General features: G+C 36.7%; 1 protein-coding gene across 7 annotated transcripts in view; it reads left to right on the plus strand.

The window, feature by feature from the left end:
• The window catches only part of KHDRBS3 (KH RNA binding domain containing, signal transduction associated 3), a 201221-nt gene that overhangs the window by 140884 nt on the left and 45427 nt on the right, over positions 1-14910 (plus strand). For all 7 annotated transcript variants that reach the window (XR_010127303.1, XR_010127301.1, XR_010127302.1 and 4 more), the window contains exon 7: positions 11115-11197. Coding sequence is in view for 4 of the 7 variants with exons in the window: in XM_054497909.2 (XP_054353884.1) it covers positions 11115-11197 (83 nt within the window). In the remaining 3 variants the exon portion in view is untranslated. The remainder of the gene's footprint in view (positions 1-11114; positions 11198-14910) is intronic.

Genomic DNA, 14910 nt, shown 5'->3' on the forward strand with positions numbered 1-14910 from the left:
GGGCTGTTGTTCTCAAGGAAGAGCACTTGGAAGAATGAATGAATCAGTATAAATCCATGACTAATTGAACGCTCACCCCATGCCAGGCACTGAGAACACAGTGGTCAACAGGCAGATGAAGCCCTTGTTCATGTGGAGACTCCATTTCTATTGGGAGACATGGACAATAAATAATACATATTGGATATTGATGAAAGTCAGCTTCCAGACTCTTGCTGAGCATGACTACAAAAGGTGAAAGAAACAATCAACAAATAAACAAAAAAATCTTTGAAGGCATGAAAGCTAAAATGGTTAAAAAATAATAATAACTGGGCCAACAGCTTGGAGGAAAATGAAAATGAAAGACAGTTTTCCTCTGAATCACAGAGTATGAAAAATGACTCATGTGACTATTTCCTCAACTGTCCTAAGAATGGTACATAGCTAGTATCATTCTAGATACAAACGAAAGACATTAATTCATGTTATACACAGTGGATGTCTTAGGACATCAGGTTTCATTCTCTGGTGGAACCCTGGTGAGAAAGACTGCAATGAGCTTCTGCCAATTTCTAAAGAAGGTAGGTGAGAATGTGAACTGAGTCTTAAAAGAAATCTAGAGCCCGGAGAAGTTTTAAAAAATGGGCCTTAAGGGTCCACCCAGCTTAGGTGAAGGGACTGATAAATCCCCTTGGCTGTGGAATGGATCCCAGAGAAGCTATACTTCCAGAGAATGCACTGATGGTCAGCTTCCAATCATAGCAGTCCTTTGTGGGACTAAGATTAACCTAGACTTACTAATTCTCCTATCCTGGAGAAATATGACAACCTGGTCCTGAAATTATTTTTTTCATGTGTAATTGCTGATATTCAATAAAAAAATTACAGACATACATGAAGGTACTATAATAAACTAAGGAAAAGTACAGAAGCAGACACAGTGGATTCAGATAGCAGACATTATACTCAATTATAATAAAGGAATTAAAAAATAAATTTGATGATTTAAACAGAACTAGAATGTATAGAAAAATAGACATTTTGTAACTAAAAAGAACTACATGGATGGGTTCAGTAGCAGATTAGACAGAGCTGGAGAAAGGACTAGTACGCTGGAAGTTAGATCAGCGAAGCGTGAAGAGAGAGACTGGACCACATGGAAAGGACCCTGAGCACAAACTCTCTCATGTCCACCTTGCTCATTTAAAGCCCAGAGGTTCCACATGGTCTGGTCCCTGCACCTCTCTCCCAGCTCACTCCACTTTTACTTCTTGTCTTACTCTATTCCTGCTGCTATAATAAAATTATAATATTAATAAACTATAATAATTAGATGTAATTCGATATCTTAGATGGATAATTTATAAAAGAAATGTATTCTCACATTTTTGGAGGCTGTGCAGTCCAAGATCAAGACACCTACAGATAAAGTGGTGAAGGCTTGCTCTCTGATTCATAGATGGTGCCTCTTGCAGTGTCCCCACCGGGCAGAAGGGCAAAATGGATGGCAGGGACTGGAGGACCAGGCAGCTCTCTGAAGCCTGTCATGAAGGCATTAAACCAGTTCACGAGAGCCTGCATGTCTTAAGCACTTCCCAAGAGGCCCAACTTCTTAATTCCACCACAATGGACATTAAGTTTCAACATAAATGTTGGAAATACACAAACATGCAAACCACAGCACCCCTCTACCTCATGGCCTTTATGCTTGCTGTTCATTCTATCTGAAATGCTCTCCCCCAGTCCCCTAAAATCCGTGTGACCAGCTCCCTCACGGCTTTCACATTTGTATTCAAAGTCTTGTCTGTAAGGACTTCCCTGGCCATAGTGTCTAAAATCTCAAACCTCCCCAACACTCTCATTATCTTATATACCATATATTTTGCTTGGTTTTGTTTCTCTGCTTCCCCATGAGGACAAAGATATTTGTTTTGTTTGTGTTGAATGCTGTGTCCCCAGTGCTCAGCACAGTGTCTGACACCTAGTTGGCATTCAACAACATCTGCTTCCCAGGATAGATGGAAAGATGTCCATAAAAATCTGTAGCATGATGCAAGGTTAATATGGACCCAGTGAAATTTAGTTATTCCCCCTTTTTCCTATCTTTGTGGAATTTCTGGTTTAATTTCATTTTCTTTAATTTTTTTATTTATAGTTAATTTTCCCTTCACTTGTTTGTAGGATTTCTGACTTCATTGTTATTTTGTTTTTCTTTCAGTGTATTTTTCAGCACCTTGACAAATTAAACAAATGAAATTCTATCTCAGTTGGATATGAACTAAGAGAAGAGATCCTATGAATGATTGACACAGACATATTTTAAAAGGCTGTATTCAGATGTGGATAGAATAGCAGCTAATCTTGGTCAGTCATTACCTAAAAACCAAAGTAGTTAATACAAGTGATTGCAGGATGGGAATGTAGACATCACATTTTAGAGAAAGTTTTAAGAATTCATCGTATTCTATAAAAGTCAAATACCTGGATAGCTTTGATTTTTCTCTGATCTGACAGCTTGAGAGTGTTAAAAGGAATAGGTCTTTAGCTAAAACAAAACTACCTTTATTAGGTATGAACTGTGCCAAACAATTTTCATAAATATTTTTTGGCTAATCTTCCCACAACCACTGGTAACAACCAAGAGGTATATTATGATTACCATTTTGCAAATTTTAAAATTGGGATTCAGAGAGATTAGTGACTTCCCCAAAGCCACACAGCTAGTAAGTAGCAGAGCTGGAATTTTTGAACATAGTCATCAGACTCCAAAGACTGATGCAAGGAAGTTGTATTCGTCTACAAGTCACACAATATTTTCCTCACAGCCCTAAAATAAACAACTGGGCATGTGATTTAATTCTTAAATGATGACTTATTTAAATGATATGAGAAAGATTCTTATTTAGAATCATTGTTAATATGGTAATTTTTATCTTTAGTTGGCTTTGTGATGTGCTCATAGTCTAATTAATGAGTCTCAGAGGTGACACTACATCGACCCGGATGCTATTACCCAGAACCCCAGTGAAAACTGAATTTCTGAAAAGACTGTTTTCAGTTAGTTTGTTTTTTAAACTCAATCAAATTATTATGAGACTAAGCTTTTAACACTGCGTTTATATGAAAACTTTTTACGTGTTGAAGTGACCAGTTATTATCCTAATTAAAGTTAGATGTCAGATAGCATAATTACATTCTTTTAAAATGACTCAAAACTGAAACAGTATTTAAAAAATCACTCTTTTGTAAATTCATCTGTTCACTTAAAATGATTTTTCCCGGGTTTAAATGTGAGTTTACTTGTAACAGAAATAGAATTAAATAGGTCATAGTGTTTCCTTTATCCTGGAAAACCTCTTCTTTTTAAAGCAAGATTTCTCTGGTGTTTGGCCACATGTCGGTTTGAGTTTTATAGGTCGGGAATGACAAATGAAGACTCTCCACCTGTGTAAGAACACATCTTCCCTTCCTGTAGCCTGGCATCTGCCAAGCAGACAGCTCACCACTGCCAGCTCAGTGCCGTTTCTAAGCTAAAAAGTCAGACTTGATGAATAAGCAAGTCTTTTTAATGAGGCAAACATTATTTATGTTTATAATAACTAATTTCTCATCCATGTTTGTTCAGTTTTTAATAATATTCTGATTTCAAAAGTAGAATACAGAGTTCCATAGGCAATTTTCTGCTGAGGGCAGGGAATCTAAGACGGATACTTAATGTTTGACAGAAAATGATATAGGTGAGTTCTTGTCATCAAATTTTACAGTATTGTAATACATACTGCATTTTATTATACAGTATCTCCTCAAGTTGCATTCTTCTTAAAGAAGCACTTAACTACATTTCCTGCCACTTGTCATTAATTAGTTCTTTTCGTCATTTATTCAACAAACATGACCACATGCCTCCTATGTGCTAGACACTGGGAATACAAGAGAAAAGGCCTGCTTTTTACCCTTAAGGACCTTACAGACTAGTGAGAGGAGAGGAGGCAAAGAAATAATTACAGAAGCTGTGAATATACAAGTTATTGGTTATCATGGACGCAGGAAGGAGAGAGGGATAATTCAGCCTGGAGTCTTCTTGTTGGCTCACTAAAAAGGTGATGTCAGAGGAAACAGCCTGTGCAGAGGAATTGCGGGTGAAACGACACAGCTGCTGCAGGGCCCTCACGCAGGTGCTGAAGCACACAGCACCAAGCAGCAGCGGCAGGCACCTCCCTCACAGCACCAGGCAGCAGTGGCAGGCACCTCCCTGGGTGAGTTGCTGAGGGCAGAACTGTGAGAGGCTTAGGAATGTGTTCTTTATCTTATATCTTTATTTATTGGTTAGTCTTCCCCTATTGTTCTCAGGACAGAGGAGTGCAGAGTGGAGATTTTAAGCAGGGAGGGAAGGAGTACAAGTGAGGGTTTGCATTCTAGGTGTATAATTTTTGGAGGAATGTTTAGATAAGCATTAGAAATCCAGGATCAGTTAGGGTCTCTGACTAGTCCAGTTGAAGAATTCTGAATGATTCTGATGAATCTAATAATTCTGAATGAAATGATTCACATTAGGAATGTAGAGGAAGGGGGGATGGGTGTGAGAGAGACTTAGGGAGATTAAAAACAGACTCACTGGCTAGTTGGATGACAATGGGATGGTAAAGCAGAAAGCGCTGATTTTTCTCCAGATGTTAATGCCTTCCTACGTGTGTGTGGACTGATGGATTCTCACCACAGTATTAGAGATCTCTTGTATCTCCTGCACTGCCTCGCTCACAAGTGCACGGTCTGATTTTTAAAGTGCAAGGAAAGGGATAAAACATCTTTGCAGTACATTTTGACAACATAGCGGTGCGTTATATATGTATGTATGTATGTATGTAGGTATGTATGTATTTGACATAAGGTCTTGCTCTGTCATCCAGACTGGAATGCAGTGGCATGGTCGTGGCCCTGCATGGCCTTGGTCTGCAGCCTCCGCCTCCCAGGCTCAAGCAGTCCTTCCACCACAGCCTCTTAAGTAGCTGAGAATACAGGTGCCCACCACCATGCGTGGCTAAGTTTTGTATTTTTTTTAGTGGAGACCAGATTTCTCCATGTTGCCTAGGCTGGTCTCAAACTCCTGGGCCCAAACAATCCGCCCACCTCAGCCTTCCAAAGTGCTAGGATTAGTAAAGGAGCTTTATTTAGCTTCTTCCAGAGGAAATTCCTTAGGTTGCTTGTAACTTTATACCGCCAGGTTTCCTCACTTTTGGTCATCTGATGAATGGCTAGAGGCTCTGGCGATATATGGATCAGCTGAGGAAAATTCAAGAAAGAGGTGAGAGGACTAAACAGAGAAGGATTTGGCCTGCTTTGCCTCTAGAGGGATTCAATCCAGCAATGTAATGAACATCTTTTAAGTCCTCATTATGTTCCAGGCACTGTTGCTACTCTGTGCCTGGTGTGATGTTGTGAAAGAATGAATAAGACACAATCCATATTCAGAAAGGTAGGTGACTAAGCAAAAAGCAAGGTATATCCTATGCAGCCCAGTAGTGGAAGTACATATATTAGGTCCATTGTTGTCATAACAAAGGTGTCATAGACTGTTTTCATGGGACTCAGAAGTTATAACAGAATTGGAAGCTCTCATTTGAGCTTCACCTTGAAAAATTCACTAGACAGAGCAGGCCAGAGACTTACAGGAAACAGCACATGAACTAGAAATAGTCATTGCATGGGAGGCACAGGACACATTGCAAAAAAATGAGTCTGACATGTAGACTGGGGCTTGTCACAATGGGGCCCTCTAGGAGCAAATATGGAAATGTGAAAAATTACACAAAAATTTCAAATATAAAGTAAATCTTTCAGCATATCTGAGCAGTGCCAGCACTGAAGTGTAGTGAGTTCCTCATGCCAGGTCTCGGCAAGCTTTTTAAGAGTAGAGTCTAAGCTTAGATGTGTGCTTGATCTAAATCTTTGACATCCCCTTCTATAATTTGATTCCACTCAATTATCTGTTGAGTTATAGCAAATAATGCATTCACTATTTTTTTAATTTCTATCTTAGCCTCAGAAACATCTACTGAAGAATTTTATAATATAAAACTATGTAAATAAGAAAAAATGAGCAACCAGTGGTTCAGAACACTGGAAGATAAGAGCATTAGGGAAAAAAGGGAGGCCTGCTAAACCCTCAGATCACCCAGTCCTCAGACAAAAAAATCTTAAGGTTTAGAGGCTCTTACTCAGCTCCACTACTCTCTCCTCTTCCTCATTTTAATCATTTGCTGAGTCATTTGTTTATTGGTTAATCCCCCTTCACTGTTGTTCTCAGCCAGTAACCTCATCTCCTACCTTGTGATAAAAATAGTAGATGTTCAACAAGAAGTCCCTGTGCTCCCTACCTGGAACCTTAGACACTGATTTGCAGTCACACTCAGCTTTTCCTTCTTTTCTCCTATTGCACCCTGCTTCATGCTTCCCTATATGTTTCAAGCGTTGTCCACTGAACAAATAATACTCGTCATAATGGAAGTACAAAATATTCACCACCATGGCCAAATCGAACTGTGAAATCCTCCTGAATGAAATCTTGTGAAAATTGCAAATTTAATCTCTTAAAATCTTCAGTATAAAAATATCAAAGTCAGTAATTCAAAGACCTAAACAATTTGAAAATTCGGATAAATTGCTAGTATTGTAATATCTGACAGAAAAATTGAGTAAGGAATGAGTGTCTTAACTGTAGGGTTAAAACAGTATACTGCTTAATATTTTAGTTTTTTTTAATAATTCTAGTCATTTACAATCTTGATTCTTCAAATAAGCCAGAAATAGAATTATTTGAAGAAGCATATTCTTTTCAAGCTAACATTACTAAAGTAACCATGATCTTTGCATTTTGCCAAACTGTGTGCACGATGCAGTGACCTAGTTGCAAGTCTCAACTTCATCTTCACCCTTTCTGTTTCGTGCCCACACACCAAGAGATATTTCATAAACACAACTTGAATGATGTCATCCAAATTCAAATCCTTATTCCTTAACTTGGTCCTTCATGAGCTAGTGTATAATTTTCTGGGTCTCCTCTTCCATTTGCACCATACAGAGGAACCATAACAAGCTCTTTGATTCCTTGAATGAGCTTAGTTCTTGTCTTCCTGTACCTCCATTGTTTTGCACCTGCTGTTCATTCTGCCTAATTTTAATTTTTAATGACTATTTTAATGGCAACTTCTACTTTCTGTGCTTTGAAACTAATTTCTAGCATTGATACACCTGGGAAATTTTCTTCCACTTTTCTCTTTCCTGACTGGGCTGGTCTGTCCCACCTCAGTGCTTACCCTTGACACGGCAATTGACTTGTAGAATTATAGTTGTCTCTTTAGTTGTCTGTCAGCTGTCTCCCACTACACCTTATGTCATCCTACTTACTAGACTCCTTTCCAACCATGGTGTCTAGCAGAGTGCCAGAAATGGCATAGGTGTTAAGTCATGAAGGTTTAATTTAATAGGAATTTTCCTTCCATTAGGAGCCTCCAGCTTCTTTTAATTCATAAGAATTATTTGTAATGTCTGTATTTTGCTACTTACCTGATAACCAAAATCATCTCAAAAGTATTTGTTTGTTGTCTGATAGGTTTCTCTTCCTTGATTGACTATTGGAAGATCATACTCAAATTAGTAATCTACCTTCAGCTACTATGAAGAACACTATGGCTTGCAAATTGTGTTATAATCATATTCATGACTTCTGTTATTCCTCTGCCCCCATTTAATGACTATCATTTTATATTATACATTCTCATCAAAGTACAAAACATATAGCTCTTTGACAAATATTCAGTTGCTGTTTTCTAAAAAAATTTTTTTAAATATTAGTGATCATATATAAATAAATTATGTATTACTCCTACAAAGACAGCACCATCCCTTCATATTAATATTTGTTTTACAAAGTTGAAAGCTTTATAGTACCACACTATTTTGATTACTGTAGCTTTATAGTAAATTTTAACCTGGGAAGACTTATGGTCTATCCTGAGGAATGTTTCATGTGCAGTGGAGAAGAATGTGTATTTGGTTCTTTTTGAGTAGAGTGCTCTATAGATGTCTGTTAGGTATAATTGATTTGTATTGTTGTTCAAATTTTTTTTTTTCTTTTTTGGCCTTCTTTCTAGGTATTCTACTTATTACTGAAAGTGTGTTGATGAAGTACCCAACTATTGTTGTTGAATTGTCTATTTCTCCCTTTGATTCTGGTAGTTTTGCTTCATGTATTTTGAAGCTCTATTGTTACATATGTTTTTTATATATGCATACGTGTTTATAATTATTTTACCTTCTTGATGGATTGATCTTTTTATCGTTTTTTGTCATTTTTCTCTAATAATTTTTGTCTTAAAGTCTCTTTCGTCTAATGTTAGTGTTATAGCTACTCTACTACTCTTTTAGTTACTATTTTCATGGAATATCTTCTTCCATACTTTTCCTTTCAACCTCTTTTTATGTTTGAACCTAAAGTGTGTCTCTTGTAGGCAGCATGTGGTTGGATCATTTTTCCCATGATGCTAATTTCTTCCTTTTAATAGGTGTGTTTAATCCATTTACACTTAATGTAATTACTGATAACATAGGATTTATACCTGCCATCTTGCTATTTGTTTTCTACATGTTTTAGGTCTTTTTTGTACCTTACATCCTTCTTTTGTGTTAAATGTTTTTTTTTTTCACTGCACTGCTTTGTTGTTTCTTTTTCTACATTTTTATTTTTAAATTACTTATATTGCTTTCTCAGAATTAAACCAACACAAAAATGCTTTTTAATAGCTCCATTCTCTCCACTCGTTTTTGTCTTATTACTATCATACAAATTACATCTTTGTACATTGCATACCCATCAACATAGATTTATAATTATTTCTTTATGTATTTGTCTTTTAAATCATATAGAAGGAAAAGAGTTACAAATAAAAAAAATTTATATTATCTTTTATATTTACCTAAGGATTTACCAGTGTTCTTTGTTTTTTTTAATGTGGATTCAAATGACCTTTGTCTTAATTTCTCCTTCATTTTTGAAGGATAGTTTTGCTGGATGGAGAAATTTTAGTTGACAATCTTTTTTTTTTCTTAAGAACTTGTTAATATGGCTTCCTATTGTCTTCTGGCCTTTATGGTTTTTGTTAGAAATCAGCTGCTAATATTATAAAAGTCTCTTGCATGTGATAATTTGCTTATGTCTTTCTACTTTCAAGATTCTGTCTTTGTCTTTCAGCAGTTTAACAATAACCATGTCTACATTTGGGTCTCTGAGTTTATCCTTTTTGGAGATTATTGAGCTTCTTGGATGTGTAGATTACAGTTTTTCATTAAATTTTGGAAGTTTTTAGCCATTGTTTCTCAAAATGATCTCTATTCCTTTCTATTTTTTCCTTTGGGTCTGTCAGTATGTATATGCTTATGTATGTTGATACATTTGATGCTGTCCCATAGGTCTCTGATACTCTGTTCATTCATCTTTTTTTCTCTTCCTCAGACTGGATTTTCTCCACTCATCCATCTTCAAGTTGACTAACTTTTTTCTTCATCCTAGTTCCATCTGCTGATGAGCTTCTCAAATGAATATTTTACTTTAGTTATTGTACTGTGCAACTTAAGAATTTATTTTGGTTCTTTTTTATGTTTTCTATATCTATATTAATATTCTTTGTTTGATGGGACACTGTTCTTATACTTTAGTTGATTAGAAAGGGTATTGTTTAATTCCTTCACTACACAACTATCCCCTGTGTATACCGAAATCCACACATAATCAAGTTTCATAATCAGCCCTGCAGAACATACATATTTTAAAAGTTGGTTCTCCATATATATGAGTTTCACATTCTATGAATACCGTATTTTTTAGTTGAAAAAAATCTGCAGTAAGTGAACCCACACAGTTCAAATATGTGTTGTTCAAGTGTCAACTGTATTGAAAATAACCAAATTAAAGTCTTTGTCTAGTAAGTCCAATGTCTCAGCTTCCTCAAGGACTGTTTCTATTGACTGCTTTTTTTCTTGTGTAGGGACATACTTTTGTGAGTTTTTTTGCATGTCTTAACTTTTTTTGTTGTTGTTTAAAACCGAACATTTAATGTGTAAACTCTGGAAATCAATTTTTTCCAGGGTTTCTTGTTTGTTTTTGTTATTTAGTGACTTTTCTAAACTAATCTTATAAAGTCTCTATTTCTTGTGCGTTGCTATTGAAGTCTCCTCTGTGTTAGTTTACTAGTCAGCTAATGATTGGGCAGAGATTTTAGTAAATGCCTGGAAACTTTCTAATCTTTGCCAAGGGCCTCTGGGTGCCTATTGGGACTCATGCTTAACCTCAAGGTCAGCCAGGAGAGAGAGAGCTCAGAGCCCTCTCAGGTCTTTTCTGGGCATGGATGTGGCACTGTGCATGGTCCCGGCCTTCTAGATTGCCAGGAATAATTCAGAGCTTTACAAGACCTGTTTTGGACACCTCATTCCCCACTTTTCTTTTGAAGATTTTTGATTAGCCCATTGTTTGTTCAGTTTTTCTTCACTACCTCAGGCAGCAGAAATGTCAAACGATTGCCTTTAAGTATTTTCTTCAGATACCCTGAGGAAAAAGGCATTTTGCAAGGGGTGTAGTCTGAGTCAGGTCAAATGAAGACAGTTCTCTAGGAATGGGGTTTTGTCAGAACTCCAGCCTTGTTCTGCCCCCTCCAGCGGCATCCAGACTCCTGGTGATGGTGGCTGTTGGTTTTCAAGGTTCCTTCAGAGCTGGGGAGTGGAGCATGGGAATAAGACAAGTTAGAATAGCGCAAAGCTCACTGTTCTTACCAGGATTCAGCCATTTAAAAAAAAGAAAAAAGACAGTGTTTTCTAGAGCTCTGCAATCTTTTGATTAATTTCCAGGATTCTGAAAATGGTGATTCTGACCATTTTTACCAATTGCTCTTTGCTTTTGTAGAAAGAATGTGTGGAAGTTCTTCACCATTTTCACTGAAGTCACTCCTATATTTTTCTTTACACTATAAGTAGACATATAATTAAATGCTAGCTGAATTAATGGAAATTCGCTAAAAGCAGAATGCTTCTTTCTTTTTAGAAACTTCTCTGAATGTTTTTGTACTTCTCCTGTTATGTTTTAGGACTATGATGATGGATATGGCACTGCTTATGATGAACAGAGTTATGATTCCTATGATAACAGCTATAGCACCCCAGCCCAAAGGTAAGAGTCAGTCTTTATTACCAGACCCCACAACAGAAACCATTCCCTTCCACATTCATATATTCTGGGAAAAGTATGGCAGTCAGCTAGAGAGGGTAATTGGCTTGCCCTGTTTTTGTATTTGTTTAAATGGAGAAGCCCTGTCTGTTCTAGCAACCAGCATGTATTACCCTACCCAAGTTTACTATAATGTTAAAGAAATCAGGCTTGGGAAATAAAAACTGAAATTTTAGTCTAAAAATTCAACTTAAATGTTCAGTATATTTTGAGGAGGAACAATGGCCTCAAAGTCTGTAACTATTTAGTCTTAAGGCCCAAAATTACATTGGAAATGTGTAAGTATCCTACATTGTCAGTGCCTGGAGAAGAAAGTGTCAAAAGTTTTGTTTCCCATTCATAGAACATTTCAGTTTCTAAGTAGCAGCTCTCCTGTTTTCTATCAACTTCAAACTCCTACCTGTGAATAATGACTTAGTTGTGATTTATTTTCCAAAGAAATATTTACCCACAGATAATTAAATGTTACCAGAGGCAAAACAGAGCTTCATAGTTACCTCTTCTGATAATATTACCTTGATGTTCATTGATACATGAAATTAGTGTTTCTTATGTTGAGAATGTTTTCCTAAATATGTGGAAACCTTTTGTTTTATGTTTAAAATTCTAAGTGGAAGACAAAGGTAAATATACACATAAAACAAAATATTGGCTTTATAGTGATTCTGAAGCATAAGAAAATATGGACTATGAGGTGATTTTGATGAAACAGAAATTCACTTTTGAACTCGTCCAGTGCCAGTCAAGCTTTGAACACATAGGTTCTCTTTATTTGTTAACTCTGGTACTGAGGTAGATAGGGATATAAAAAAACTTTTTGTTTTTGCTCATACCAAATTTTATTCTTCTGTAACTTGTAAGTATTGAGTAACCTTCAAACTTTGACTCTCAACTGGTCTTTGTTGGTGGAAGCCTGTATATCGTGTTTGTGCCCTTTAGTGTGTTGAGGGTAGACCTAACACTTACGGAGCCCAGTGACTGGCATGTGGTGAATGCTTGATAAGACTTTGTATACACCATCTCATTTAAGTATCCCAGCAACTTTATGAAGTATATGGCATTGTTTTCATTGTATACATGAAGAAGAGGAGCACAGAATTAAGTAATTTGCCAGAAATCGCACAGAAAGTGAAAAGATGAAATTCTAAGTCAGATATTCTAACTCAAAGATATGTACCCTTTATAAATAAGTCCTTCTCAGATTTTGTTTAAAAACATAAATATCCACAAATATTTCAGTATGTAATCTAAATATCCTAGCAAAGCAAGTCTCCCATCCCCACAGCATTTGCTGAGTGCATACTGTATTCCTGGCACTGTTTCCATAAGTTCTGTAAGGCCTTACAGTCTAGGTTGTCTGAACACATCAGTCCTGACAACAGTACTATAAAGCTGATGGTATTGCTGTAGATGAGGAGGTCACATAACCAAAAGATTCTGGCACTTGCTTGTGACCAAACAGCTGATAAAATGGTAACAGGTGTGTGACTGTCAAGTGCATATTCTTAACCCTGGTACATTTGTGTGAGAGGCTCACTGCACATTTCTGTTAGTTCTGTTCCCGTATCTGTTATGGGATGTTTATACAGTTATGCATCGTTTAACGACTGGGATATGATCTGAGATGTGTGTCCTTAGGCAATTTTGTCATTGTGTGAACATCATAGAGTGTACTTACACACCTACATGATGTAGCCTGCTACACATCTGGGCAGTGTGGGCTATCTGAACAGCATGTTACTATACTGAATACTGCAGGCAGTGGACACACAATGGTATTTCTATATCTAAATATGTATAAACATAGAAAAACTTCAGTAAAAGTATGGTATAAAAGATAAAAAGTGGCATACCCATACAGGGCACTTACCATGAATGCAGCTTGAAGGACGGGAAGTTGCTCTTGGGTGAGTCAGTGAGTGAGTAGTGAGTGAATATGAAGGCCTGGGACATTACCGCGTACCACTGCAGGCTTTATAAACGCTTAGGCTACACTCAATTTATTAAAAAGTCTTCTTCTTTCTTCAATAGTAAATTAACCTTAGCCCTCTGTAACTTCTTTACGTTATAAACTTGTTTTTATTAATTTTTGACTCTTGTAATAATACTTAGCTTAAAACACATACATTGTACAGCTGTACAAATATATTTCTTTTCTTCATATCCTTATTCTATATACTTTTATCTATTTTAATTTTTTTTTTTTTTTTACTTTGTAAATTTTTTTTTCCCCTCTATCGCTCAGGCTGGAATGCAGTGGCGTGATTTCAGCTCACTGCAACCTCCTCCTTCCAGGTTTAAGGAATTCTTGTGCCTCAGCCTCCAGAGTAGCTGAGATTACAGGCGTGTGCCACTATGCTTGGCTGATTTTTGTATTTATAGTAGAGATGGGGTTTCGCCATGTTGCTCAGGCTGGTCTTGAACTCCTGGGCTCAAGCAGTCTGCCCACCTTGGCCTCCAAAAGAGCTGGGATTACAGGTGTGAGCCACCACACAGGGCCTACCTTTTTGAAAATTAAAAACAAAGACATAAATACACACATTTGCATAGACTGCACAGGCTCAGGATCTTTGAGATGTCATAGGTGACAGGAATTTCTCAGCACCATTATGATATCATAGCGCCACCACTGTACCTGCAGTCTGTTGTTGACTGAGACGTTGTTATGCAGCACATGACTCTGTTCAGTGTGTCGGATTTTCAAATGCAAGCATGTTTTTTGGCTTGAACTGTATCACAGTATAGTGATGTTTACAGTTCGATTCATTCTGTGGAGAAAAGAGAAGCGACTTAATATTTATTATTGAGTTTTTAATGTGTTTCAGATACTATGCTAAATGCTTTTTGTATTTGATTTCAGTAGATCTTCACAGGCATCAACCCAGTCCTATACAATAAATAGAGTTCCCTCCAGTTAATAGATGTAGAAACCAAAATGTAACTTTCTTTATGAAGTATATTTACAATACAAGATTATAGTCCATGTGATCTTTTGGTTTTTGATATTTGATATAAAGAGCCAAACTTAAAGCATTTGTCCTATTAAATCCTGTGATCTGTCAAGGCGAGTGATGTCAAAATGTGACTGCGGGTAAACTGATAGATCACTAAGGGAAGCTAGCATTTACTTAGAGCCTACTCTAAATCAGGCATGGAATTTAATCTGTTACTTACATGTCTTGTTTTGATACAAATGAAAACAGCAAGAGTTAATATACATGATGAAACTGAGGCTCAGAGAAGTAGGTGACTAATCCCAAATGTGAACCCAGGCTTTTAAAGCTCATGGTCTTCCTACTTTAAGCTCTGATTGTATATTTATATGATAGATGACAAGCATTTATTCTTTGGTTATTTATTCAATCGGTGTTTATTGAATGTCCATTTTGTGCTAGGCATTATGCTTGATGCTTGGAATACAAAGATTATTAAGACGGAGACTCTATCCTTGAAAAGCTTACTGACTTGAAAGAAACAAATATAAATATTTTAAAACAATGTAATATTCTAATTATCATGAGAGGTCTGAGGAGAAATTCATTGTTTTCATAAGATGGCTATGCTAAATTCTGGTTGGGAATACTGCGGACATTTACCTGAGAAAGTGAAGGATAAGTAGTAGTCACCAGGTGACAAACAGGGAGGAGCAGTTCACA

This window comes from Pongo pygmaeus, chromosome 7, assembly GCF_028885625.2.
Source record: "Pongo pygmaeus isolate AG05252 chromosome 7, NHGRI_mPonPyg2-v2.0_pri, whole genome shotgun sequence".
NCBI classification, from domain to species: Eukaryota; Metazoa; Chordata; class Mammalia; order Primates; family Hominidae; genus Pongo; species Pongo pygmaeus.